The sequence below is a fragment of the Meleagris gallopavo genome, chromosome 4 (assembly GCF_905368555.1).
Source record: "Meleagris gallopavo chromosome 4, MGAL_WU_HG_1.1, whole genome shotgun sequence".
In the NCBI taxonomy this organism is placed as follows: domain Eukaryota; kingdom Metazoa; phylum Chordata; class Aves; order Galliformes; family Phasianidae; genus Meleagris; species Meleagris gallopavo.
In genome coordinates this window covers 26,279,074-26,305,963 of record NC_139407.1, presented here as the reverse complement: position 1 = coordinate 26,305,963, position 26,890 = coordinate 26,279,074, and the positions used below count along the sequence as shown (strand labels likewise).

At 48.0% G+C, this 26,890-nt stretch overlaps 2 protein-coding genes across 24 annotated transcripts in view; both read right to left on the bottom strand.

Moving 5' to 3' along the window:
• Positions 1-3,542: 3,542 nt before the first annotated feature.
• On the bottom strand, positions 3,543-22,078 carry SCD5 (stearoyl-CoA desaturase 5). Its single transcript, XM_085222598.1, has 5 exons — positions 21,811-22,078; positions 11,982-12,112; positions 8,247-8,452; positions 5,584-5,816; positions 3,543-5,221 (listed from the first exon to the last, which is right to left on the bottom strand). Exons 1-5 carry the CDS (start codon positions 21,932-21,934, stop codon positions 5,031-5,033), a joined length of 885 nt encoding a protein of 294 aa, XP_085078724.1. The 5' UTR covers positions 21,935-22,078; the 3' UTR covers positions 3,543-5,030.
• Positions 22,079-25,161: 3,083 nt separating this feature from the next.
• The window catches only part of SEC31A (SEC31 homolog A, COPII component), a 34,282-nt gene continuing 32,553 nt past the window's right edge, over positions 25,162-26,890 (bottom strand). For all 23 annotated transcript variants that reach the window (XM_085222551.1, XM_085222549.1, XM_085222550.1 and 20 more), the window contains 2 exons: positions 26,260-26,331; positions 25,162-25,893 (listed from right to left, as the gene is read on the bottom strand). In XM_085222551.1, the coding sequence (XP_085078677.1) occupies positions 25,714-25,893; positions 26,260-26,331 (252 nt within the window). In that variant the 3' untranslated portion in view covers positions 25,162-25,713. The remainder of the gene's footprint in view (positions 25,894-26,259; positions 26,332-26,890) is intronic.

The window sequence follows — 26,890 nt, the reverse complement described above, 5'->3', positions numbered from 1 at the left end:
GGAAGGAGGTAAATGAGAAAGAAGGAAGAAAAGAGAATTGCTCAGCATTTGTTTTCATTCCTGGAACATACATGTGTTCTGAAAATAGATATACCACCTGGTTTTCCTGTCCTGTTTCTTTCCACTCCTGAGCTGGAGCAGGGCTGGACAAGAAGCATCGCCCACCCAGCACTGGGGGCGGGAGGAAGAGGCCAGGGATCGCTCAGAGCTGCGGCACATCTAAATACAGCACCTGAGCAACTGTTCCTCCGCTTAAGTGATAGCCCTCATTTTGTAAGCCAGATCAGCTCTCATCAAAGCCATCTGTTCCTTCATCCAGCTTTTAAAATATTTTGATAGACTTCATTTTTTTCAAATGCCTTGCTGCTAAACATGTACCATCTGAGTGTTCACCTCTGTATATTTTTCACTGCATCTTTCCCCCAGGCATCTTCCAAAGCCCACAGTAAGTGCTTTTGTACTTTTGTCCTGCCTGCAGACTTTGCTTTTGGTCTTTAGGGATGCATCTGGTGTGGGACAGAGGCGTGGCTTCACCTGTGCTGAGCCCAATTCCAGTGTAGCTCCAATTCCTCCCCTTCTCCCTTATCTAACGAGGCTGCAGTTGCTATGTGTGCAGCTGTGGAAGCCAGGGGTTCCAGCTCAGGGACTGGGCACTGCTGAGCCTGTGCTGTGGTGGCAGAAGGGCACTTGGGCTTACGTGGAGCCTCCTCCACTGCCAGGCTCTGCTCTTGGTTCCTCTTCACATCAAAGGAAGATTCTAAGGAAAATTAGACCTTGATTCCTAGAGGTTGTGAAAAGAAGTCCCATAACTTCCTGTGAGACCCTTTTTGTGTGATAGTACAGCTACAGAACAGCCCAGGAGCAAAAATATTGAGGTGCTACAAGTCCAACTTGAGCATGTTTTGAGGGCCACAACGTGGCAATTGATACATCATCAACCTTCACAAATGCCTGCACATCAAGAGCCCTCCAGGATGTGAACACCCCCAGATCAGCTGACTGGAGCCTGTAGTGACATCACTGCACTGACAGCATGGCAGGGGCTCCAATGGACACTGACTTTTCAGAAGAGTGGCTTATTCCTAGAATCCTCCTACCCAACCGCCTGCTTTAATACCAAAGGCCAGACCACATTTCCCATCTGATGAGCTTGTTTCCAGGAAGGTTAGCTGATAGTTTCTGGATCCAAAAAATTATCAGCCTAAAACAGGGGAATGCATTTGCCCGGCACAATCTGCAGGGTGAGATAGGGTCACAAATATTGCCCCGCCTGAAAATCAACCGCTGAGCCCCAGTAACAGACACCCATCCTGCCCACACATCCACTGCCCACACAAGGCACCTGTGCTGGAGTTCTGCGTGTCAGCACCATGCAGGACCGTGGCACAGTGCCCAGCACCATGGCAAACAGCAGGATTGCCTCTGGCTTTCCCCAGCAGAGCAGCAGGTCTGCAGGGCAGGAGTTCACACATGAGCTTTCTGCTCCACTTGGCTGCCTTTCAGAAGCTGTTAAGTGAACCCTGATGAATTTCTTAGCTCTGGAGCTCACGCTCTCTGCTGAGTCTGTTTCCAGTGCAACTTTGACACCAGAGGGGTTTTGTTTCTGTTCACCCTCTTCTCCAGGGGATTGTCTGAACGTAGCACAGCCCATACACCCAACAGAAGTGCAGATGGGGTGAAACAGAGGCTGGAAGCTCCGCTATAATCAGCAGCCACAACCTCAGCTTTGTTCCAGTTGTGTTTGCCTCTGTACCCTGACCACAGCCCTAATGGGATTTCATCAATATTTGTGTAACCAGGTACACACTGGAAGTTACAACAGAAGCTCTCTTTCAATTATGTGCCACGTCCCAGCCCATGCAGAGAGTTTCTCTGAGCTTACACAGGACAGAAAGGAGGAGACCTGCTCGGGGGTTTCTTCTGTGGGAAGAAACAAATGATATCTGAACCAACATTACATTTTCTCAGAGCCTCACCTATTCTGGCAAAAATCATAAAATCATAGAATGGCCTGGGTTGAAAAGGACCACAGTGATCATCAACTTTCAACCCCTCTGCCATGGACAGGGTCACCAACTACTAGACCAGGCTGCCCAGAGCCACATGCAGCCTGACCTTGAATGCCTCCAGGGATGGGGCATCCACAACCTCCTTGGGCAACCTGTTTCAGTGCATCACCACCCTCTGCGTGAAAAACTTCCTCCTAATACCTAGCCTAAACCTCCCCTATCTTAGCTTAAAACCATTTCCTTTGTCCTCAGCCTCTGCTGAATGTGAGAGCTCACAGCCTTGAAACTCTCAACACACAAACACTCCTGAAGAGGAAAGCAGCACATGCTGTTCCTGCCTTAGCGAGACTCCACAGCTTCCCTGCTGCACTGTATGAAGCTGCAGTCCTGCAACCCCACATACTGAGGGAGACCACATGACAGAATACAGCCAAGACTCTTTCCATACCAGGGACGTACCTGAGTTCTACTCACATTTGGGACGTTCACTTGGGAAACGTCATTTTTTCCTGCAAAGGACAAATGATTTTTTTTTTTAATTGGCTCCACCATGTAGTGAAAGTAGAACTGAGGAAGTTAGAAGTTCATGCCTAAGGCATTTGATTGAGGATCTTTACATTTCCAAATGATGGCTTACCTTCATTTTTCAAAATCACAGCTAACTTTCAAACAGTTCCAAGGTCTCAAATCCCTGAGTCCCACTGGAACTGGCGTTGCTTCAAGCACACCTACAAGGAAAACAGCTGTTACCTTGTTAAAATCTCAAGTAGTCAGGCTGAGAACAACCAGTGTCACTTTGCAGGGCTGGTTGTTGTTCTTTTCTTGCAGCACAGGAACTTACAGCAATCAGCTTAGGGAAGTCCAAGTAATAGCAGTACAAAAAAACAAGAAAAAAAAAGGGATCTACAATGTGACAAAGATCAGCAGGAAGATGTGTATGTAAGCAGCTGCAAAGTGCTTTCACTCCAGTTCTCCAGATAGGAAGCTACATAGACAAAACGAAGGAAGAGCCAGTAAGATGCGTTTGTGTCTTCCCTGCTTCACTTCTACACTCAAACATCACCTCCAAGCCTGTCTCCAGCATCAGTTTGAAGGTGCTCCCCAATGATTTTTGCAGCCCATCAACCCCTCAGAGAGAGAAGCAATGCTCCTGACACTCCTACACTTCCAAGCAGTAGGTAGGAAACTTCCTAGCTTTCTGCACAGGACAGCAGTGAGACGTCTTCCATCACATGTGCAATTCCTGTGTGTGCCAAGGGCCACAACTGCAGATGGATACACATTGAGACACACACGTCTAGCATAGCCCCAGGCCTTTCAGCAAATTGCACCAGGAACAAGGAAGTAATCCAATCTTGTGGTGCCCTTCTGTTTGATAACAGTCCTCTTCCACTGAGGAGGAACACATACACACAAAGGGCGTAGATACCTACAGATGCTCTGTTCTAATAGAATAGCTGGAAACACAAAGTGTAACAGTGCTGTACTTCAGTGCTGCTGGAGGCGTTTCCAAACAAAACGCAATGGCCGGACTAATTCATAACTGTTTATTGTAAAACACTCAAGAGTTTAACATCATTAATGGCAAATTAACACTGTTAAAACACCTGCTGGATGAAATACAGGATAAAGACAACTCTTATATTATATGGCAACATTTGAAAAACAAGAAACAAGAAAAAAAAAAGAATCGATTTTTAACTGTGGTTTTGTTTTTTTGTTTTTTTTTTTTTTCTTTTTCTTTTTTTTTAAACTCTACATCTTTCCTGAAAATACCTGGGCTGAGTCTCACTTACCTTGAGCCACTGCCGTGCTCCAGGCATGGGGCCGAGCAGCCTGAATCGAGCCCCCCCTAGCGAGGCGTAAGGCGGCGACCTGCTTTATAAATGAGAATCATGCCCTCTATCTTCAAAAGTGCTCCAGTGCCGACAGTATGAAACCTTTCTCCTGCACTGGCTAACATCTAACACTAAGGGCTGTATGTTCCATTAACTCCGCATGCTTTTTTTTTTTTCCTTTTTTTTTTTCCTTTTTTTTTTTTCCTTTTTAAACAAGGCAACCATTTAGTTCAGAAGCTACATAACTGTCTTTATATTTTGCTCAGAAACCAATAGATGTTGCATGCAGCTGAAATATTAGTAGAGACTCTGACTTCAATAAAGGTCAGTTTTCAAAGACCCACAAGTCAAAGGCAGAAAAAAAAATGTTAGCGGCCTCTTGTGCAAAAGGAGCTAAAATATGCATGCATTCATGGCCATGACTGGCTAGAATATAACTCAGGTCTCCAAACATCGAAACTGAAGCTTCATTTGGCTTAAGACACTGTTGAGCTCTATATCTTTACAAATTACAATGTGTGTGCAACAACAAAGGAATCATCTCAACATAGCGTCAGTTTGTATTTTGGCCCGTATCTTCAACACAAAAGCCTGCTCAGCAGTAAATGGTTTTCATATTTAGCAAAGACAGCGGCGCGTTGGTTTGGCTAACAGGGCTAACAAAAAGAAGAAAGCAGATTTTCAAACTAACAGCTAACTAATTTTAGGCTGATTTCTCCCCTTTGACATCCTGTTTTTCTTGGTGCTCTTCCTGTTCCTACCATCGGTTTGTAGCTGGAACAGCACATTGTGCCCTGTCCTGCCCTGTCCCCTCCCAGAAACACGTCTCAAAAGCATGTTTGATTAATAGTAGAAACAAATTCTCCCCTAACTGCACTTTGAAAGGATAATTGGTTCCTCCAAACTGCAACGTTTAACCATGGACAAGCAAATTACAACGTATTTCAGACATAATCTACAGTGACTAAAATTAGTTTAACTCTAATATTAAATAATATAGAACATTTTGACGTTTAATAGTCTGAAGTTTTGGACATAAGACAGCTATTAAGGAGAAAAGCCAGAGCCGAATCTATTCCTGTGGAATAAATTCAGCCCAACTGAAAAAAAAACTAATTTTACCCAGAGGAAAATACCTCTGAGCAGTGTGCGACGGTGCTGACGCACAGAGAAACATTACTCTTCAAGCACTGCCATCTCCAGTCCTTTCCTTGCGTGCCTGGATCATCTCCTTTGGAGCTTGTTTCCGGTCAGTGACCAACCCCAACCAAAACATGAAGTCAATGAACCAGGTGGTGGGGTTAAACTTCAGGCCCAGCTCGCTGGCTGAGTAGTCGAAGGGGAAGGTGTGGTGGTAATTGTGGAAACCCTCACCTGGGAAAGAGAGAAGGTGTTAGGAGACTGCACGGTTGGCACACTAAAGAACTCAGGAACCCGAAGCCGTGACCCCACTGCAGATTATGCTGCACTCCTGGCTGACCTCTGGGGCACACCCACAACTGGCTCCATTTCAGCACTTCTGATTTTCCCTGCCTGGCTACAACAGCTTCAAGAGGGGCGACTGGCAACCAATCAAATAGCAGAACAACAGAGTTTTCCTCCAGCACATGCAGCTTCCTCCAAGCCCTACCTCAATGCAGTGGCTAATTGCAGGTGCCCACAAACCCCAACCAAGGTGCAACAGAACAGAATTTGCTGTCAGTTTGCAAGCCCCTACCTACGCCTACAACACCTACCAATGGCTCCCAGAGTGACAAAGGTGTTCTGCCTGGGATTGATGTACTTGTCATAAGGGCGGTTGCCATACATGTGAGCAGCGCTGTTGACCAGCCAGGTGACGTTGAGGGATATGGTGTACCGGAGGATGGAGGCGAGGAAGTAGGCGTTCCACAGACTCTCGCCCCAGAGGTACCATGGCACAACGGTGGGGATCACAAAGCACATCAGCACCACCGAACTCTTGTAGTACCTAGAAAGAAACAAAAAGATATCACTGCTGTGGTGGGAATGATGGCAGGGGAATGAGGGGTTGGGTATCACAAAGCAAGTGCCTATGAGAACAGTTGGCTGGTGGTTGTAGTGCAGAAAAACATGACTGGAGCCGAGGGGCTGCAGAGGGACTGCTTCCTGCTGGTGGGGTTTTAGGTTTGAATTAGATTGTTCCAACCAAGTCACTTGTGTCTTGACATGATAAATGTCACAGTATTTATCTGTTGTGATAATCCTGGCCATGCTGGCACACTCTAAACTCAAGACCTCCTCATCTACTGAATGTGCAAAGTCTTGGCAAGCACTCAGTACCATAGGCAGCTACTGAGAACTACAAGGGATGGTTGTTGCCATTCCTGTCCTCTCTAAAGCCAGTGGGGTGACTACTCACCTACTCACCTGCACTGAAAAGCACTAGAAGATGTGGGGGTTGAAAAGTGCCAGGTAAGGGACAATTATGACTATTACGATACTATGGACAGATGCCAGAAAAAAAAAAAAAAAAGCTCTAATCCAGGACAAAATTCAAGAATGGAGGAAAAGGCTTGACCTAAAAACCTGTTTTTGCATGTCAAACTGAAATTCTATCTCAGCAGCTCTTAGCTGTATCCAGTTCTTTGGAGCTTAAGGTGCTTGTTTTTTCTAAGAGAAACCATGCTGATGTATCAGGAGCAGTGTCAGGGAAAGGACTGCTAGTGATCCCTATTTTTACCTTTCAAGATAGATTTTAGCATCATTAATACTGTGGATGTTTCCAAGCAATACTCAGAAATGCTTACAGCAAGCAACCTGCTATTAGCAAGCTAACAATCAGCTTTTCATTTCAGAAAGGCTGTCCTGCCACGCCATTCTCCCCAGCCTTGGAAGACAGACACCCTAGCAGTTCACAGCAACAACAGCCTTTGCCATGGAGAAGCACAAAGCCAGCAGCCAGGCATGTATGTCACTGGCTCTGTGTCAGAAGAGTCACCTCCTCTGCAGAAAGCAGTTGTGTGGCAGTGACCAGGGCTGCTTTTTGGTCTCTGCCTTTGTGTGGCTGTCAGGGCTCTCAGTAGTCTACGAGGAATGTAGGCACTTTCATGGACTGCTGCCCATGACTAGGAGGACTAAGTGAAATTTTTAGATGAGAGGAAAAAAAAAAAAAAAAAAAAGGAATGTACATGCAACAGAGCATGTCCCAGCTCTGCCAGCACGAAAACTGTGCCAACTCCTACGTGGGCAGCCAGAGGATGAACCAGGTACTGCATATCACAGCTGGGGAAGGAGCAGTGCAGCACAGAAAGTTTCAGCTATTTGCAGCCACATTTTACGTTTTCCAGACACAAAGAGAGCTCCAAACCCTGAAGCAGCAGGTAATGTTGGGGATGAAGAGCCAAGGCCCAAACCCAGAGCAAAAACCCCAATGTTCAGCACCTGTCAGTAAACTTCCAAGTCCTAAATTCAAATCCCAAAAATAGGCATTTGCTAAAACACAACTTTGCTGCACAAAACTTACACCATCACTACACAAAGTCTGCAGCACAACCAAGGCAGCAGAGCCTGCTTCTCACAAGATGCTGTCATCTTGGCAAAGGCATCAACACAGCCAAGAGGTGCTGCTGCAAACTGCAAAGGAGCCTTTGCAAACACCCACTGCTGACTGAGCCAATAAAAGTGACAGAAAGTGGAGGATAATCAGTTCCTCCCTCCTGCAGTTCCTCTGAGGAAGGGGAGATTCTGCTGGCGCACAGCTTACTCTAATGCAGAGGCAACACAGATTTCAGGACTCAACCAAATACTTCCCTTATTCAGAAAATGCTCAGAAATGGGTGTATGTGGTCTGCAGAGCACCTATACCAAATGCTTGCTGGCAGGGAGCATCTTCCATTTCTGTCCACTATGCAGTTACTCATGCGGAGGACTCAGCGTGCTGCTCAATTCCCACCTCTCACAGATTGTGTAAGCAATTTGAACTTGGTCTGTGGTTATTCTCAAGGGAGACAAATAATCCTGTAAGGGATGACGGTCCCAAGAGAGGAAGCCAGTCTGAGCTGGCCCACAAGTGCCAAAGGTGAGTTTGCAGTGAGAAGTGCACTTTTGCATTTAGGCAGGTTGCAATTTTTTACTCCAATAATGAAAGCAGAAGGCCAAGAGTCCAGCAGCTTCTGCTGTGGCTGTTTTCCCACCAAGCCCTGGATTTTGGAGAAAGATGAGGACCGGGCATGCTGCCTGTGTAGCAAAGCTGGCCAAAACAGGCTGTGAGCATCAGGCGTGTGGCCACAGAAACAGGCAGAGGGATGGCAGCCCTACCATCAGGGTGGCAGGGATCTCATAGGGGACAAAGGGAAAAAGTTCAACAAGGAAGAAGCCACAGCGACATGTCAAGACCCCTCCATCCAGCACCACAAGATGGCCACACACTCCCACTTACTTTCTTTGGAATCTGACAACGGGGTCATCCAGCAGATCAGTGAAATCCAGCTTTCTTCCCTTTTCTATGACATCTTTGTGCTTGCGCACAAACAACCAGCCAATGTGGGAGAAGAAGAAGCCACGGCGGGCATTGTGTGGGTCTGCATCTGTCTCCGAGTACTTGTGGTGCACACGGTGGTCTCGGCTCCACTCGTAGATGTCATTCTGCAGAGAGAGCAGGGTGGGGTGAGAGGAGAAAGGCTGGGCACTGCTCCTGCAGAACCACCCCCGTTCCTTCCCCACAAGGGAACGGCAATCAAACATCCACGGCTGCTCTTCAAAAACACGTGGTGACTCAAGGTTGTGGCTGGTTACCACTGACACCCTCCAGGGAGAAAAACAGCACTGAAAATGTGACAGAGCTTGTGGAATGCTTCATGTGCCTTCTCCTAACCTACACAGGAGCTGAACGTGCTCGGCTGTTCTGAGGGATGAATCTCTCACAATTAAAACTGACATTTAAATTACTGTTTTGTCTGCAGGGATGTGTACAAGGTTGAGACATCAAATGAAACGTACCTACTTTTTGGGAAACAAGTCTTGAATTTGCAGCCAGGGTGGAATAAGAGTCTCAGGCCCACAGGAGCAGCTCAGTGTTGAATGCAGATCAGATAAAAATTAAGTTCAGTCCTGCTTCTGCTCAAACTGTCAGCAGGTTCAAGCCACTGAATTCCCAGTGACTGCAAGTGGCACTAAGGGGATGGCAGGGAGAAAAGGGTGGATGGCAATTTCAGAACCGAAGCAAGCCTTTCCAAGTTCACTTGACTGAAGAGATTTCCACCCAGTTTGCCTGTGCTAGACTGAACTGGTTGTTTCTGCAGCACTGCTGAGCTATTACTATTACCACAGGGAAACCTTTGGAAAACTCAGGCCACACACTCATCTGTGAGTTCAGTAGTACCGAACTATTAAAAAAAAAAAAAAAAAAGTTAGTGCCTGGATATACAACAGTGTGAGCTTGAATCAAAGAATGCTTAGCTGAGTGCCCTTCTCTCTGCTCTTTCTGTCTTTGCACAGCCAAAGAGCGTTACAGGCAGTAATACCAAAAGAAGGAAGGGCTTGGGTTGCTTCTAGGAACAGCAGTAGCACCCACAACCACCAACTACAGCAGCTTTACTCCCAGGAGAGCCAAGGAAGCCATCTGCGGTGTCTGTCAAGAACCACAAAGCAGCAGCCGGCAAGGCAGAGGATACACTCAAGGACACAGTAAGCCTGAGCTAACAACTGTGAAGGTCTGTACTTAGTGAAACAAAAGCTCTGTGCTCAAGGTGTAACAGATCATTCCTTTCTCTCAGCTACCAACATTAGAAAGAATGTACCAAGGCCACCAGTGCTGCTGAACAACTCCAGGAACGACTGCAAATAGAAACTAAAGAATTTGGATCAAATGCGTCAGAGTTCAATCTCAGCATTGCAAAGGTGGTCTTTAAGAGAGCCCACAGGAGACAAGTGAGGAACAAAAGCTCATTGCATGGGAAAGCAAGCCAAGTGAAGCAAAGCAAACCAAAGAAGGTCACCAAGCTCCTCAGTGCGAACAAGAGCAGATTTTTACCTTGCTGCCATTTTTTTTTTCCTACAGAGAAATGAAAGGGAATACAAGCCTCTGCAATGCTTCAAGTGGCAGATTTAGTCCTCAGTGGGAATATCCAGAAGACTACAAAATGCTAAGATCAAGTCATTTAAAAACAAAACAGGGCTATGCAAGAAACACACTTAGGAGGGGTCCTCTTTCTTAATGAGAAATGATCTTTCGACTGGAATTACTGAGCAGTTTGCCACAAGAATGCTTAATAGAATTATTTGTGGCACAACAGGTAACCAGGTCAAAGCAAGATAACGATACTGCGAGAAATTAACTTGGCTTCTCACACCGCAGAAAACACCTGCAGGTTTTTGCAGGCAAAAATGTGATTCCCCAGATGAAAGCACTGGGAAGCTGTGAAACAACTGAACTGCATCTAATTAAAAAACACAAAGGCTAAGAGGAAATAAAGGCCAGAGGCCAGAACTGTTGGCAATAAATACACCCAAAACTGCAGCATCGCGCATGTAAATGAGAGTGTATTAATAGCAACCATTTTTCAGGAATGTGTCACTCTTGATGAAGTTTCAGGTAAACACAGGAGTGAAATCCCCTCCAAAGCAGAATGTCAGCATTCTGCTGTGACAGTGATACAGACAAGAGGTTTCATTAGTAGATCCCTTCATCATCTTGCAGACCAACACACGATGACAAACTGGGATGCGTAACAAAGAAATGGTGAAAAATGCAGTAGGCAGCAGGGCAAACACTGCTGCATCTGATGGTGTTTCAGAAGACATTCAGCATGTCACACCCATATCCTCATGCACATGAAGTCACCACTGTGCAGAAGAGTTGCCCCTGCCCTTCAAGAAGGCAGCATCCAGGTATGCTGCAAGTATCCTCAAAGCTACCTTTTCCTCCCAAAGCCAACAGGAGGGAGAAGGACCTGAAAACTTGCTCACTGCCTGTTTGTGGTGGGGAAGGTCATGGTAGTTAGGAGCAGGCTTCAGACTATTTAAAATTCAGAGTGTGTGGTTTGGCCTTTTGTTTTCCTTCTGATACAAAGGTGCATAAAAGTAGCTTGGAGGTGCTTCGAAGTACTTCACTGCCTCAAAATCATATCACAACCACAGCCAAAAGCAATGATGAAGCTTGTGGCAATCCAGCTTGACACACTCATTCAAACTACACAGGAAAGGTATGATGTGCAATAAAACAGGAGGACAGTACCAGGGGGTTGTTCATAACTCAAAGTGGTTGTTGAACATAGTGAGCAAAGGGTTTGTAAAGCTCTGAAATAACAGCACCACAAAGCAGCAGGAATACGGCTCAGAAATTAAGGTGGGGATTACAGTAAAATGGGACATATCTCTATATTCAAACAAAAGCTCTTTGTAATGTGCAAAGAGACCAACAGGACTGATACTCTCCACCTTAGAAAGATAAATCAAAGACGATTCATCTTTGCTTTATCCTCTGAAAGGAAAAAGCTGAAAACTCAGGGCACCGCACACATGTCGTACCCAGTGCCACAGGGGGTAATGGCAGCCAAGCCAGATAACTGTAATGTTAGCACAGATGCATATAACTCTTTCCAACAGCCAAAGGAGCAACTAAGTTTACATCACATTATCCTGGCTCTGGGCTACCTCCTACCACCACCTGAATGTTAGAGAAAGATTTTGAAGTCTAAGTCTGCATATTAGAAATTACAGAGCTTGTAAAACACCTCTTGGTAACGTATTTAAATTCTACTGCTGAAAAGTGTTGCATCAAACAGAGAAATCACAATGGTGAGAAAGGATGTCTGCTCTCCTTTCTGGATATGTGAAAACCCCTCAAAGCTAGACAAAGAAACCTGATTATGCCAACATATCTGCACGAGGTTGGCCCTTACACAAGTTTCTGTGTTGCCCTCTGAAGTGTGGGGCCTGGCCTGGGTTAGGAGAACCCCTGATCGAGGCATGTTCAACTTGATCCTTAAGTAACCATTGCTCCTGGGCTGAATCTTAAGTGATGCTTTGTGGGTGGTGAGAGAATCTCTGCATCAAGTGTCTTCCTGCTGATAGATATATTTTCACTTTTGATGTTTGTAAGCTGAAGTGATCCCCATACAGGAGATAAAGCTGCCTGGAGGCAAAGAATGAGGACAGGCAACCACAATCCCACCTGGAAGGCCATGGAGTTAGCTGCAGCCAGGAAGATCCGCAGAGGCAGCTTGGCTTTGTATGAACGGTGGCTCCACAAGCGATGCGCACCAGCTGTCACGCCCAAGGCTGTCATCAGGAAACAGAAATATGCTGAAAGAAAACAAAACACAAGGTGTGCCAGGGGCCAGCTTTTTTATTTTTGCTTTCTTTGTCTTAAAGCTGATCCTTGTCCATGCTTGCCCCTCATGCCTCTGGGGAGGCTCAGGAGATGAGGTAAAGATATCAGCCCAGCTCTGCCCAGTGGCCCTGGGATCCAGTGCTCCTCCTCCTCCCCCCTTTCCCACTTTGCCGGTGCGTTGTTCAGGGGAATCTGGCAGCAACAAAGCACTGTGCTGTGATGCATTTGCACTGTGTGCCTTTGTCAGCTGAAGTGGAGTGAGGGTTCATCTCTCATCTCAGAAAAGTGGCAATGACAGTGCCAGCCTCCTCCAGACAGGTCTTTGCTCCAGTCTCATCTGCCACCTCACTGAGAAGCATCGCTTCCCATCCCTGAAAATACAAACTGTGTCAGAATTCCCACAATATAAACTTCTCTCACCATTGTGAGCTTATGAAAAAGTACTATAAATCACCAGGGATCTCAGCATTCAGTCTCCTTCTGCTTCAGGAACTGCCTTTCCTTCTGTAATTACAAGATTGGCCAAGTAAACTTGTTTTGAGCATTTTTTCAGATGGCCAACACAGCAAGGAAGCGGCTCTGTTCCATAGGCACAGTGCTCCAGCTGCAGCTGGACACTGCCTGGCACACATCTGGGACAGCAAGGAGGGATGTACTGTGTAACCCTAAACAAACTAGGCCACTCCAGCCGCTCCCATTTCAGCTGTCCAGCTGTCATGATAGCAGGCTCTCATGTCTCCTTCCTGCAGGGAGCATTGATTTCTCATACTGTGTCTTAAGAGTACATGCTCAGTTAACAAGTGTACAATTGAGAAAGTAAATAAAAAAGCAGATTCAAACAACAGGAACATCACAGGACAACCTGAAATGTGTTTGCATGGTGTAAGGTGATGTGCTGTTTAGCCAAGGGTTCCTGCCACCTGAAACACACAAGCTGCTTGAACCAAGACCCTGGAGACCCTGGTATTCAAGGACTGTTAAGACGTTGAGAAACATGATTCAGTGAGAACTACTGATGATAGGTGGATGGTTGGACTAGATGGTCTTGTAGGTCTTTTCCAACCTTGGTGATTCTATGCTTCCATTCTATGAAAACATGCCTATTTTTTAATACAGAATTACAGAATCTCAGAATCACAGAATGGCCAGGGTTGGAAGGGACCTCAAGGATCGTGAATTTCCACCCCCTCTGCCACATGCAGGGCCACCAACCTCCACTTTTAATACTAAACCAGGGCCCCATCCAATCTGGCCTTGAACACCTCCAGGGACGGGGCATCCACAACCTCTCTGGGCAGCCTGTTCCAGCACCTCACCACTCTCTCTGTAAAGAATTTCCCCTTGACATCTAACCTAAATCTCCCTTCCCTCAACTTAAAACCATTTCCACTTCTTCTGCAGTTATCAACCCTTTCAAAGAGTTGATTCCCCTCCTGTTTGTAGGCTCCCTTTAGGTATTGAAAGGCTGCAATGAGGTCACCCCATAGCCTTCTTTTCTCCAGGCTGAACAAACCCAGCTCCCTCAGCCTGTCTTCATAGGGGAGGTGCTCCAGTCCCCTGTTCATCTTCGTGGCTCTCCTCTGGACCCCCTCCAACAGCTCCCTGTCTTTCTTATACTGCGGGCTCCAGATCTGGACACAGTATTCCAGACAGGGCCTCACAAGAGCAGAGTAGAGGGGGACAATCACCTCCCTGTCCCTGCTGGCCACCCCTCTTTTGATGGAGCCCAGGATACCATTTGCTTTCTGAGCCGCAAGGGCACACTGCTGGCTCATGTTAAGTTTTTCATCTATCAAGACCCCCAGGTCCATCTCCGCAGGACTGCTCTCAAGGACTGCTCCTTCCAGTACCTAATACCTGAAGAGTTCCTGGAACAAAAAGGGAAACCAAAACTTTTCTCACAAATGCAGCATACAAACGGAGCAGAATGATCGTAACAATGATGAAACATTTCCAAAACCTCTTTTTGACTCCATTGATGAGGGGCCACTTCCCTTTTCAGCAGGCTGCAGCATTTCTGCTACTCCTGGAAAAGACTCATCTGTGTAGGTTCATCCAACATGAAAAGTCTATCACCAAATTCAGACTCCTGCTTGCTTCCTGAAGAGAACACACAAATGAACCAAAAACCGTAACACGCATGTTATTTACACATTTTGTTTTACAACTGTCAGATCAGTAACAATGCTGGCACTGCAGCTACCTTGCACTTGTTTCCTCTGCAGTCTCGCTGTTCTCATACTTTATCATATACTCTGTCACTGTGAGGACACGGACTCCTCTTACACAACGAGGGGAAACCTATCCTGCCATCTTCTGTATGTGATATTGAGCTATATAGGCTGATGAAGCAAGAACGTGGCAGAAACATCATTAAAAAAGGCCTTCCAAACATCATTTAAAAAGGCCTTCCAAACTGCTCAAATGACTGTAATTGTGGAAACAGATCTGTGACACATCCAACACTGACATTATCCCAGCAACATAAAAATATTAAGGCTGAATCATCAAATGAACATATTGCCCGTAGGTTTTATGGCTGGTCAACCTCAGACTAGTCCTAGAGGCTGAAATCCTCTTCTTTCACCTGTCTCTCCCTTGCAGAGGGTTGATATTTAAGGAGCATCTTGAATTTGAATCCTTTTTTCTACCGTACCGTTCATGGAGACAGAAGGATCAAGAGGAATAGCTCACTAGATCTTCCTTAATGCACGCCGAGGGGCTTTTTTCTTGGCAAAGCAATGCTGTTTGTTTTTTGGTTTTTCAAAGGAGGAATCATAACAGCAAGAATCTTCCTAAAATAAAAGCTGAGGGTTGAAGCATCCCTAGGAAAAAAATATACTCAGGCCGGAGCAGACACATCCTGTTGGACAAATGCATGATGCGAAGCAGAGGGAGAAGCATTTCAGAGGGAACTCTGAGGATGAGGGGAAATGGATCAAACAAACGAACTGGTGTGCAAGGACAAGGGAGAGAACATGTGCATGGGGCTGCAGAGAGGATGCAGGAGAGGAAAGAGTGGAGGTTCGTGCACTGTGCACACAGGGAGCTGGCGGGTTGCTAGGCTCCAAGTGCACAGTGCCTGTGCACAGATGCTATTTATGGGAACGCGCCAGAATCAATAGGCAGAAGATTTTTATCCAACATGCTTATTAATGACCTGAAACAAAGGCAAACAGCGTATTAATTATAACTGCAGATGACGCTAAATTTGGAGCAACAGTGAAAGAGCTAAGAAACACAAAAGGATCCGTGCAGAAACAGGGAAAGCACAGCTCAAAACGAGAATCTGCCTGTATAGAAAAAGTCAGTAATGAAGCTTAGGGCCGTGAGAACAGACAGGGATCTACAGCGAGGATGTGACACTTGGGGAAGCAGGTGCCTGCCAGGAGGATCACCAACAGCACATAAAATATTCTGAGCTTGCAACACGATAGGGCAGTGAGACATCAGTGTGATGTTGAACAGCAGGCACAGGGGTATCATCTCACAGCCGGAGAGAAGCACTGCAAACTACACCAGGCACATCATTTAAAAATGGATGGGATGGGAGACTGGCAGCAGAAAACATTTGAGCCATCTTTTTCAGAACAGCTCATCATCCCCCATGGATGGATTTCCAGAAACTCTTATTGCACCAAGTGCCAAACTCCAATGAAAACGTGTGTCTGCAGGGCCAACCTCTTACAAGGATATAGGGAGATACTGCCACAGTCTGTGTCAACTTCAGAGGCATCAGAAAATCATTCTCTGCTCTACATAATTGCTTAAATCAGCGCAGATCTCTCCCTCAGGTATCTTAAGCTTTGTTACATGCCAAACACCAAAATTGGAACCCCTTTTTTTTGTCTTTTTTTTTTTTTTTTCCCCTCAATGCACATTGAAGATGTGATACCTATTAGTGAAAGCAGTAGATTCCAGATGGCTTTTGACCCTTGCCTGGTTGTAACACAGCAGACCAACCAAAGCCAGAAATCCACTAGGCACTGGGTGCACTCTGCACACCTGAACAGACAATGCTGGCTCCTGACATGCTTCTCAAGTAGCCGTTTCAAGAAGCCACTGCTATCAGCTAGCAACCAGCCACATGTTGCTAATGTCAAACATAGCCCAGTTACATGGTGCCAATTGCAATCATTTCTGAGGGACGCAGCAGCAGATATGAAAATACCACTTGGGAGACAAAATCAATTGCACATCTACTGTGATGTGACTGTCAATATCTGAATGTGCTTTAATGTGCAGCAGTCGCTTTTCAGAGGAAGACAGCAGCCATGCTGCTTGCTGTGGTTGTGTCAATGCCAAATGCACTGGCAAATAGCAAAGGGGCCCAAGGGAGCAGACAAGAGGCACTTGATAATGTTTCTTTCCCTTCTTTCTTTTTTCCCCTCTTTTGACTTTTGATAATTTGACTAGTTAAAGTAAATAACAATTTGAGGGTTTAAACTAACAGGGATGGACACGCAACATTTGTGAGGTTACACGCTGACATTTACCTCTGCTTATTCAGTCAGAGCAAAACTGCTTGCTAGGGCATTTTTAATAATTGAATGCATAAAACTCAAGGTCTTCCATCAGGCTATAAGAACTGCGTGAGAAATACAAACAGCAAGTTGCTCAAGCACAAACTCAGCATTGAAAAGCTGACTGATCACCATAAATATGCAACACCACTGTACGTGACAGTCAGGATCTTTCTAAAAATTAAATTGCATCTGCATCCGCGTTCCGTTCCTCATTTGTGGGTTTTTTGCTGTTGTTCACTGGTAGATTTAGGACTAATTCACGATACCAGCTAATCTGCCCAAACTCAGAAAGCGTTGCCCTGATGTTCAGTGGTGGCCTAACTTCTTTTCTACTGGAGACACTGAAGGAAACCTGCTCTCCTGACCTGGAACTGCATTTACTAAGGAAGCAAACCTCCCACCGTGGGCCCTGCCAAGAAAAAACACTGAGTCGGTGCTTTGGCCCCAGGGTCTCTGCTGGCAGACACGGCCGAATGGCCACCCCACTGTTGGCTGAGCCCTGCTAACTATCAAAGGCTGGCACCAGGAGCACCTCAGGCTGGATTCAAACCAACAACCCAGAATTAAAAAGAACCATTTCCCCGAGTCACCCGCTGTACAGCGCGCGCCAGCACTCGGGGGAGCCGTGCAATCATGTGAAGAGCAATCGTGTGAAATCTTAGGGCAGGAGCGGGTTCATCTAAAATTAGATCTACACATTTTCTGAGCTGCTCTAAATGGAACCGGGAGAGAAAGAGAGGAGATGAAACATATCGAATGGAGGTGGGGAGGCAGAGTTTGGAGCTGCAAAGAAGACTAGTTTGACTGTGGTGCTCCAGGACAAGCCATCTGTCATAGCCTCCCGAGCTCGCCGTCACCAGCCTGGGAAATTCAGTCTGCCCCTGCTTCAGCGCACGTGCTCACGTATGCATTTTCAGGAACGTTCCCCAGAGCCAGCCCTTTTGGCTGAGTATACAAAAGACTTTATTCCGGTTGAAATGGCAGAAATGTTCACTTTGACAACTGAGGCCAAAGTGACGTTAAAAAAAAGCCAATAGAGCAGTGGAAATTGCGGATGACAGCAAGAATTCCAGAGAATGCTAAAATTCCCCCAAGAAGCACATGCAGATTCCCTGAACTCACCAGCCATGGAAGATTGCCTTAAGATGCTGAACAGCTTGTATTTTTAGATCAAAAGAGAAGGCTGGAAGATGCTCCGATTTCTCTGAAATTTTTGATGCTTCTATGTAGCCTCTCTCAGCTCAGCCGGGTCCTGCGTCATCACAGAACCACGGGCAGACTTCACTTCTCTCCCCATAACCTCACTGCTGCCCTCAATCCACAGGCTGGCTAGGGCTCCACTGGCTTTTAAGGGCTCTAGAAATGCCAACAGTTTTGTCTCTTTTCTCAAGGATGGAAAGAAAGAGTGTTTGCTTGAGCCGTCAGCCCTCAGCAAACTCAGGCACCTGGGTCTCTTCCTCTGCATTAAAAGGTGGGAGCCAAAGCCATCATCCCCTAGCATGACCTGTCCCAAAACTCAAGCTCAGCTCTATGTGTTTGTGGCCTCTGCTCTACCAGCAGCTCCTTCTTCCTCCCGGAAAAACACAGTTCTCTTGGGCATCACCTGAGAAGCCAGGTGAAGTGGAAGCCCACTCCAGAAATCCCATTCTGCTGGTGCGGAGCAGTGGGGGCACGCAGGATTCCTGCCGCCAGCAGCTGGCACTCAGCTCTCCCCTCTCGTTCACATCAGCCTAGCTTTACTCAGTACAGTAATTCTGAATGCTCCCTGGCAGGGCATCATGTTTTATTGTTAGCCTCGATGGTGAAAATAAAATCTGATTGCGAGAAATTGCTCGACTTCAATTATAACTTCAGCGTTAATTGCAAGTGCAACCGTAATTGCAGGGAAGGAAGGCACAGTAGCAGTGATGAGGATGCATACTAAGTTCTGTGGGCGAGCTGACATTTCCCAGCCCAGCCCTCCCAAAGGAGCAAGCCACTCCTCTGACCGCAGAGACCAGAATGAGCACAGATGAGCCAGTCTGTGTGGCTCTTGCTGCTCTGTCTGTTGGCATCTCCTGAAGGAGGATGAAATGGAGACAGGGAACAAATATACATGCTTAAAGCTGAACATAGGGAAATCACCTACAGCATCAGCTAGAACACGAATGCTAGGGAAGGAAAAACATCTGAGCAGCAGGAGCATCGCTTCAACCAGGGCACCTTGGATCAGGGAGGTCTCTGCAAGATAAGGTACTGTGTTCAGTTCCTGCTCCCTGACCCAAAACCTTGCCTGCAGGAATCACTTGAACATAACCACTGCAGGACCCAAGGGTTCTCCCAGCAGAGTGGCAGCAGAAGCAACAGTGGAAGTTTTAATCAAGCATCTCCAATCCATAGCTGTGAAATAGAGACAGTATTTTCACCTCCTTCCTCCAGAGAGGTCCCAGAGGTGCTGAGCACAGCCCATTTGTAGCCAGGATTCTTATTTATAACCATCTGCACAAAGCTTCCAACACAATGGGGGCTTCTGTAAGTGAGCACAGCATGCACAGAAGTGGTTAATGGCCAAAACCTGTTCATACCACAAGAGCCAGTAGATGGCACTCAAGAATACACAAGCCTTCCGAAATGTGCAAGCCCAATAAAACTTGCATCTGCAGTCACACCAGCAACATGTGCCTCATTGCACAGGTCACTCCCTGCAAGGACTGAGGAGGCAACTGTGATCCTGTGGAGCCCTCTGGGCACCACAGTGACTCTGTGCCAGCAGCACAATGCCTTTCAGCCTCCCGGAGATGGGATGCCAGCACAATAGCACCGACATGTCCCAAACACCTCCAAGAACAGGGTGAGAATTCTTCCCTCCCACAGAGCACAAGGCCATCCTCTTCTCCTGCTCTCAGGCTCCAGCAAGTCATATCAGTGTGTGAACCAGCAGCTGTGCACCCAGGAATCAGGCAGCCAGGGGGGCACATCCTGAAGATATGGGTTTCTGAGTATCTCCTGTCTTAAGGCTGTGATAGGCTACACATGTGCCAGTTTTTCAAGACATGAGTGCCAGTAAAGCTCAGCAGCCTGAAAGAAAAGGATTTAAAATAGGTGATGGGCTCATCCTCTACTTTGGTTTGTTGTTCTTTAGTATTTTTGGGCTATGTTACGTGCTTCCACATCAGAGGGCTAAAAAGCAGAATTTCAGACCCTTATGCAGAGAAGGGGACATACCCTTGCACAGCACTGGGATGTGCCATGGGGCAAGCCAGGGCTGCTTAATGGCTTGCATCCATCAGCTGCTGTGCTACCCAGCCAAGGCAGTCACCAGCTCATGGAAATTTCTGACATGAGTAATTTTATTGTTTCTGTTCAGTTTGGACAGAAACCAAATTCCAGGGAGGCACCGGGATGGCCCTGAAAGCCTCTGTTTTACCCAGTTTAAGTTAAGCATGCATCCCTTGAAAGATAACCCAGTTCCTAGCACTCCCCAGCGATCTGGTTGCATTACCCAGAGCTGGTGGGGATCCTGCAGCTCTGTGTGTGGCACGAGAAACAGTAACACTGGCTCTCAGCGTTAGTGCAGGAGGCAATGGGAACAGAGTACTACAGATAATCCTGAGTAAACACCCGACCGAGCCTCCACTTGCCAGCATTTTCCATTGTCTATTATGTACAGCTGGACAAGTGTCAATAAATTACCAGTGGAAATGGGTCCTGCTGAGCATGCAGTTTTGCATGATCAGCTGTTTCCATGGTGGTACCATGGCATTTCCGCTTAGGTGAATTGAGAATCACCAAGTGGGCTCAGCATGGAGCAACCTGCCTGTCCCAGTTACAGATGTCTCTGGGGAAGGCAAAGTAAGGAGCCAGGAAAGCACTGGTGAGCTTCTGGCAACTGCCCACACCGTGCGATGGGTTATGCCTGGTGCTGGCAGCGGGAGCCACACTCAGCACACATCTCCCTATGGCTTGCTTGAAAGGCAGCAAGGGACAAGGCAATGAGATGGCTGGTGCAAGATAGCCAATGAGCTATCCAAGTGTCGAGCTTGGGATGAGAAAGAAAACCACGTGTGGGTCCAGCGAGGGCTGCAGCTCTTCAGTTCACACCCTCTAATGCACAGCCCTGTCCAACACAACCCTACGTGGCACTGAGGGACATGGTCACTGGGCATGGTGGCGATGGGTTGCTGCGATCACTTCGTGATCTTAGCTGTCTTTTCCAACCTTAATGATTCTTTGTCCCCACCAAACTTCACCACCGTGCAGCCCTCCATCTCACCAAGTGAGGCTGTGCTCCTTAACTTGGACAGTAACAACCCAGCCTTTGTCTGCCCCGACCCCAGCGTGGCAGCAGCACTTCTGCTGGAGCTAATCTGCAGGAGGGCTGTATTCTCACGGCTGGAACCAGCGCGCTCGCTCCCTGCTGAAGAGCCGTCATAAACGCTCCCGTAAAACTTGGTGGTCTGCTGCCAGGCGCCTGTTAAAAATAACGACGTCTAGAAACGGGAGGCTCTCATCTGCGAGAAGGGCATTAAATCGCAAAGTCGTCGAGACACGTTTATTATTTAGCACCTCGGTAAAATCGACGAGCGAAAGACAGACCTTAGAGAATGGAGGATAATTCAATCCTCCTGCCCTATTAAGGCGCAGAGGGATCGGGGGGTTTCGACGCAGGAGAAGGAAGCCCATCTGCCCGCCGCTCCCGATGCCAGCCTCGAGCCCCGATCCGCTCGCGGCGCCGAACAAAGCAGCCCCAGCCCGCCGCGCTCCCCGCTGGCTCCGGCGCAGCCCGCACTCATCTCTCGCAGCCCGGCACCGCGCCGGCTCTCGGCCGCATCCGCACAGCGCCACACCGCCACGCGGCGCTCGCCCGGCCGGCCCCGCAGCCCCGTGCGTCGCCCTCCCGGGGGACAAAGGATGGCCGTGCCCCCTCCCGACCGAAGCACGAAAACGGGGGCGTCCGCGAAGCCGCGTCCCGAGGACTGGCTCTCCGCGGGACCTTCCGCACGAAGCCTCGCCCCACCAGCCTTCCCGCGTCTCTCCGCCCGGCCGCAGAAACGGACGGACGCGAGCGGGGAGCGCCCACCGTTTCTACAGCAACGGGCGGAGGGCCCACAAAGGCGCCGCCGCCGCGCGGCCCCGGCCCCGGCCGCCCCCGCCGCCCCACTCACCCCACAGGAGGGTGAGCAGCTGCGCCCGCGGCACCAGGCTGAGCGCGTACACGGCGCCCAGGTGCAGCAGCCCCATCAGCACCACGTTGCGCCAGACGATGGCCTGCCCGCCGCCCGCCGCCATCTCGCCGCCGCTCTGAGGGGAGGGAGAGGAGAGAGGGAGGCGGCCCGGCCGGGGGGCGCCTGGGGGCGGGCGGGCGGCCCGCTCCGCTCCGCTGCCTCTCCTCCTCCTCTTCTTCCTCCTCCTCCTCCTTCTTCTCCACGGCGCTCCCGCACCGCGGCGGTGGGAGAGGAGGGGAGGGGACGGGAGCCCGTCGGCCCCGCATAGCGACAGCCAATGGCCGCCGCCGCCCGGCAGCGGTGCCGCCCGCCGCCTCGCTGCCGGGGCCCAACCGGCGCGAGGGGTCCCCGACGGCCGTGGCGACGGCCATGGCAACGGCCATGGCCCGCCCGGAGGGCCGCGCTGCGAGGGAGCGGGTGCGGGGGTGTGGCGGGGCGGCGGGAGCTCCTCCGTGACCGCACCTGGTGCCCGGCAAAGGAGGGGCCCTGCGCGGAGCCGCTTGTGCCGTGCAGGAGCGACGGGAGCCCCTCTGAGCCATCGCGTGGCTCCCAAGGGCTGCCGCTGGGCAGGGCGCGTCGTTGGCCAAGAGGGGCAGTGGGATCCTGGGCTGCGTTGCAAAGAGTGCAAGTGTGAGGGAGCAGTGTGAAGGAGGTGATCCTCCCCCTCTGCTCTGCCATGGTGAGGCCACATCTGGAGCACTGTGCCCAGTTCTGCGCTCACCAGCTCAAGAAGGACGGAGAACTTCTGGACGGAGTCCCGAGGAGGGCGACAAAGATGATGGGGGCCTGGAGCATCTCCTGCGTGGGAAAAGGCTGAGAGAGTTGGGGCTGTACAGTCTGGAGAAAGGAAGGATGAGAGCGGATCTGATCAGTGCTTATCAATATCTAAAGGGTGGGAATCAAGTGGGTGGGGCCAGGCTCTGTTCTTTGGTGTGCAGAGATGAGGACAAGGGGCACAGACTGGAACACAGGAATTCTGTGTGAACATGAAGAAGAAGTTTCCTGTGAGGGTGACAGAGCGCTGAACAGCTGCCCAGAGCAGTCATGGAGTCTGCTTCTCTGGAGATATTCAGAACCCGCCTGGACACTTTCCTGTGCAACCTGCTGCAGGGATCTGCTCCAGCAGGGGGTTGGGCTGGGGGATCTCCAGAAGTCCCTTCCAACCCCTGTGATTCTATGTGAACCTCTACTCCTGTGCCCAGAAACAACCACTCCCGCCACAGAGCAGCACCACAAGCATTTGCCCTCACTCTGTGTGGCCATGAGCAGCTGTGTGTGTAGAGGCGATGCTCTTTCACAGAGCCCTCTGGCTACTCAGGGCCATGTGGCACACAGACCCACTCAGTGCCGTTAGTGCAGAGCACAGCATGCTGTGCTAATTAATTACTAACAACACCTCCTGAGGCAATCAGCAGAGAGGATATAATTAAAGCCCCCCCTCTTTTTTTTTCCTTTTTTTTCCCCTGATACATTTTAAGCGTTCTTCTAGAATCCTCCACCTGGAAAAAAAGAAAGAGGACAGTGGCAATGAAAGACAGTGAACAGTTTTTGCAGGGGTGCAGCTAGAGCCATTGAGTGAGTGCTGCTGCTGCCCTACCAGCACACTTCTGCTACTCAAAATGTTGACAGTATTGGCCTCATTTTTTTTTTTTTTTTTTTTTTTTTCAACAGCCACCCAAGGGCAATCCCAGAAAAACTATTGCAATGAGACTTCTGGCCAATTTGTAGCTCTGAAGCTTGCGGGAACCTCAATCAGAGCAGCCTTTTTTGAGCAAGGGTTGCATTAAGCACACCTGTACCTTCTGTCTGTGCCCCACAGGACCCCAAGTGGCTGCAGGCACCCAGGTTGGCACACAAAGAATTGGGGCTGGAAACTCAGTCCCACACTCCCCACACCACACTGGGCACATGACGACTGCTCCTGCTATCAGCGTGATTTATCATCTCCCCAGCTCTGGCTCAAGGACTCAGCCCAGCACCAGCAGTCAGGGAGTAGAGGCAGCCACCCACATTGCCGGGTATAAATCTCTTCTCACCGAGATTAAAACTGGGCTATTTGGGGCCAAATTCTTGTAGCAGTGTAAATTGGCAGAGCTTCATTGCCTTCTGCAAAGGAAACCAGCCATTTGCATTTATAAAATCAGATGGGCAGCTAATTGCTTGGCATTCCTTGAAGATAGGAACAGACGGCAGTAGCACCGGTGAACTGTTACTATTAATCTCAGCTGCTCTCAGGAGAGGAGCAGATTTTCACAGACAGCCCTGTGCTGAACTCAGGCAATGCAGTGATCCAGCCACAAGTTGCAGAGCACAGCCCCGGCTTACACAGATTTATTCTGTGCATGGATGGATGAAACACAGTACCTACAACAACCCCTTCTGAAAAAGAGCTGCAGACAAACTACTTCTACCACTGATAAGAAATCTATGTCGGAGATTAGCGAGAAGAAAATTAGTCCAATGGCTTTTTACATTTTAGAAACAAAGTAACTCCAGTTCAGCCCTTCATGTTCTCCAATCATAAAAGTTCAGGAGGTCAGCAAATACCGGATTAGAAATAAGATTAAGCTCAGTTCTCTTAGAGGAGCAGAGCTATTTTGCCTGACAAACTCATAATCAGTGTGAAGTCCCAGGAATCAGCCATAACTTGCATTATTATTTGTAATATTTCTTGCAATACACACTGCCACATCTACATTGCACACAGACTCTACACATGTAGTTTTTTTATTTTTATACAGAACTGCTGCTCACAGGCTGTTTTCTTGTTCTTTTAAACTGGCTGATCCCTTCAACTGCTCTTTCTAGCCTAGACATAGTGATACCAACAATTCATGGCACACTTGTTGAAAATCCTTAAAGCCAGCTCCTACCATACTGTGGGAGAGGCTATGTGCTGAGAAACCCACCTTACCCAAGCAGCAAAGGCTTGCTTGCAATCGCACAGCATAGCATGTGCTTGTGTCCCAGTAGAGGCTAGTCTCCATACTCAGGGGGACTGCAAGAAACAATTGGCACCTTGTTTGCAGGCTGCATAGAACCTCTCTGTAAGGGTGGCTTAAACCATTCCACATTATTTCTGCTCTCAGCTTTTAATAAAGCATACAGATCTGTTCAGAACTCCTGCAAAATGCTTCCTTGAAATGTCAATAGTTCAGTGTAAATGTTAAGTAGAGCTTTATCACAAGCAACACAGAAAGATAAACATATCCTTGCAGCTCAGGAGCCACAGAAAGGTGCCTCGCTGTACTCCAGGTTTAAAATATCTAAGTTGCACTTCATCACAACACATTTTAATAAATTAACATTTATTGAAAATACAACATTAGCCTTTATTTTGCTCATTTGTCCCAGTGCAAAATTAAGCTATATGACATGTAAATTGTAACAACAGAATTGCAAGCAGTCTCGTAAAATGAAAGACCAACTACACTTATAACAGGATCAGACTCTTTAATCTGGTGTCTAAGGAATAGTGAGGCGCAGGGTCTGATACACAACCTATCTTCTTGGTTTCACATGTATCTGTTATTAAAAGCCACTGTTTAACAGTATAACATGCATCTAAAAGTTGACAATATGGGGTGCCATCCCCATTAAATACACTATCTGTAGACAAACCATTGGGGATGAGAAAATGGTTAAAAATAAAAAGAAAAGCACCAGGGCTCCAAGGCCCGCCTAGAATGATGGATTTTGCAGGGAGAGCATAATGCCATTTGTCAGAGCTCTACTGCGACATGCCGTAAGGACTGGCGTTTGGTCCGCTTCTTGCATGTTTGCTGTAGAAATGCACTTCTTTGGAAAAGCAACCATCACAGGCTTTGCAAGTAAGGGGTTACTTCAGACACCCAACTTATTGGCCTGGATGAGGACAACTTTCAGAACAGGCATGAAAGCAGAGGTCTCGCTGAAGTTGCTGGTGCTGACTATGTGCATGTGGATGTTCAGTCCTTCCACGTAGTTGCGGGTTTCGATGCTCTTTACAATGCTGTGCAAGCCGCTAACGATGGCTGGAGAGAGCTGCGAGGAAGCCAGATGAGGCAGGTCAGATTTAAGCAAGAACAGCAGTGCTAGCACAACAGAAGTCCTGACTGTTACCTCTGCCTCTCAAGAAGGTGCTGGAATTGGGTCCTTTATTTTAAGGACAGCAGCCTTCAGAAGCACTGCACGCTGAGCAAAGCTGCTGACAGCAGACTTCAAGCAGAAGACAGATTCACTGCAATCCCTGCCCCCCCCCACCCCCCGTGAGCCCCCCAATGGCTGTGGTTTCCTGAGGTGGGAGTCCTGCAGCAGCAGACCATGGTCACAAAAAACCTACTGAGCTTCATGTCTCTGGGGTAGTTAACTGGCCACTTAACTGAGGCAAAGTGTAAAATCAAAACTTACTGTCTGCTCCCTAAGTTTGTCGTATAGAAATTCCAGGCGTTTATTTGCATCATCTAGTTTCCTCTTGGTTTGCTGCAAAAGAAAAACATTAAGAATGAGCAATAGTAAGCACACTGCAAAGAGGTCTATGGAACACATGAAACGTCTTGGAGAAAAACTTTTTCCTAATGTTTTGCTCTGTATTTTTCTCCCTTCATTTTGCTAGGAAAGACCAGGTGAAATTTAGTTCTCCACATGCAACCGCTCTAGTTACCTATATAGTACAGTAACCTTTAAAGGTACATCCAAAGGGTCATATGTAAAACCCACCAGTACAGCTGGCATGCAAAGTGGGACAGAGATTGAACAGGAATCTTGTTTGATGGTGTACTGGCAAAGCACTGCAATGGCTGAATAAAGATATTACTGGAATTAAGTACCCAGTGATGTCACTGAGAACTTAAGGGCACATGCAGTCATCATTTACAGCAGGTTCTAGCTATGTTTTTCACTGCCTGACTAGTAAAGCCAGGAGCTGTCAACAGAGAAACTACTAGCCTAACCCAAACTGTTCTTAAAGATCCTTTCTGCTTCCATGAGTTCCATGTAGAATAAACCACCCACTGGTGTCTATGGAATGACTTTGCCACAA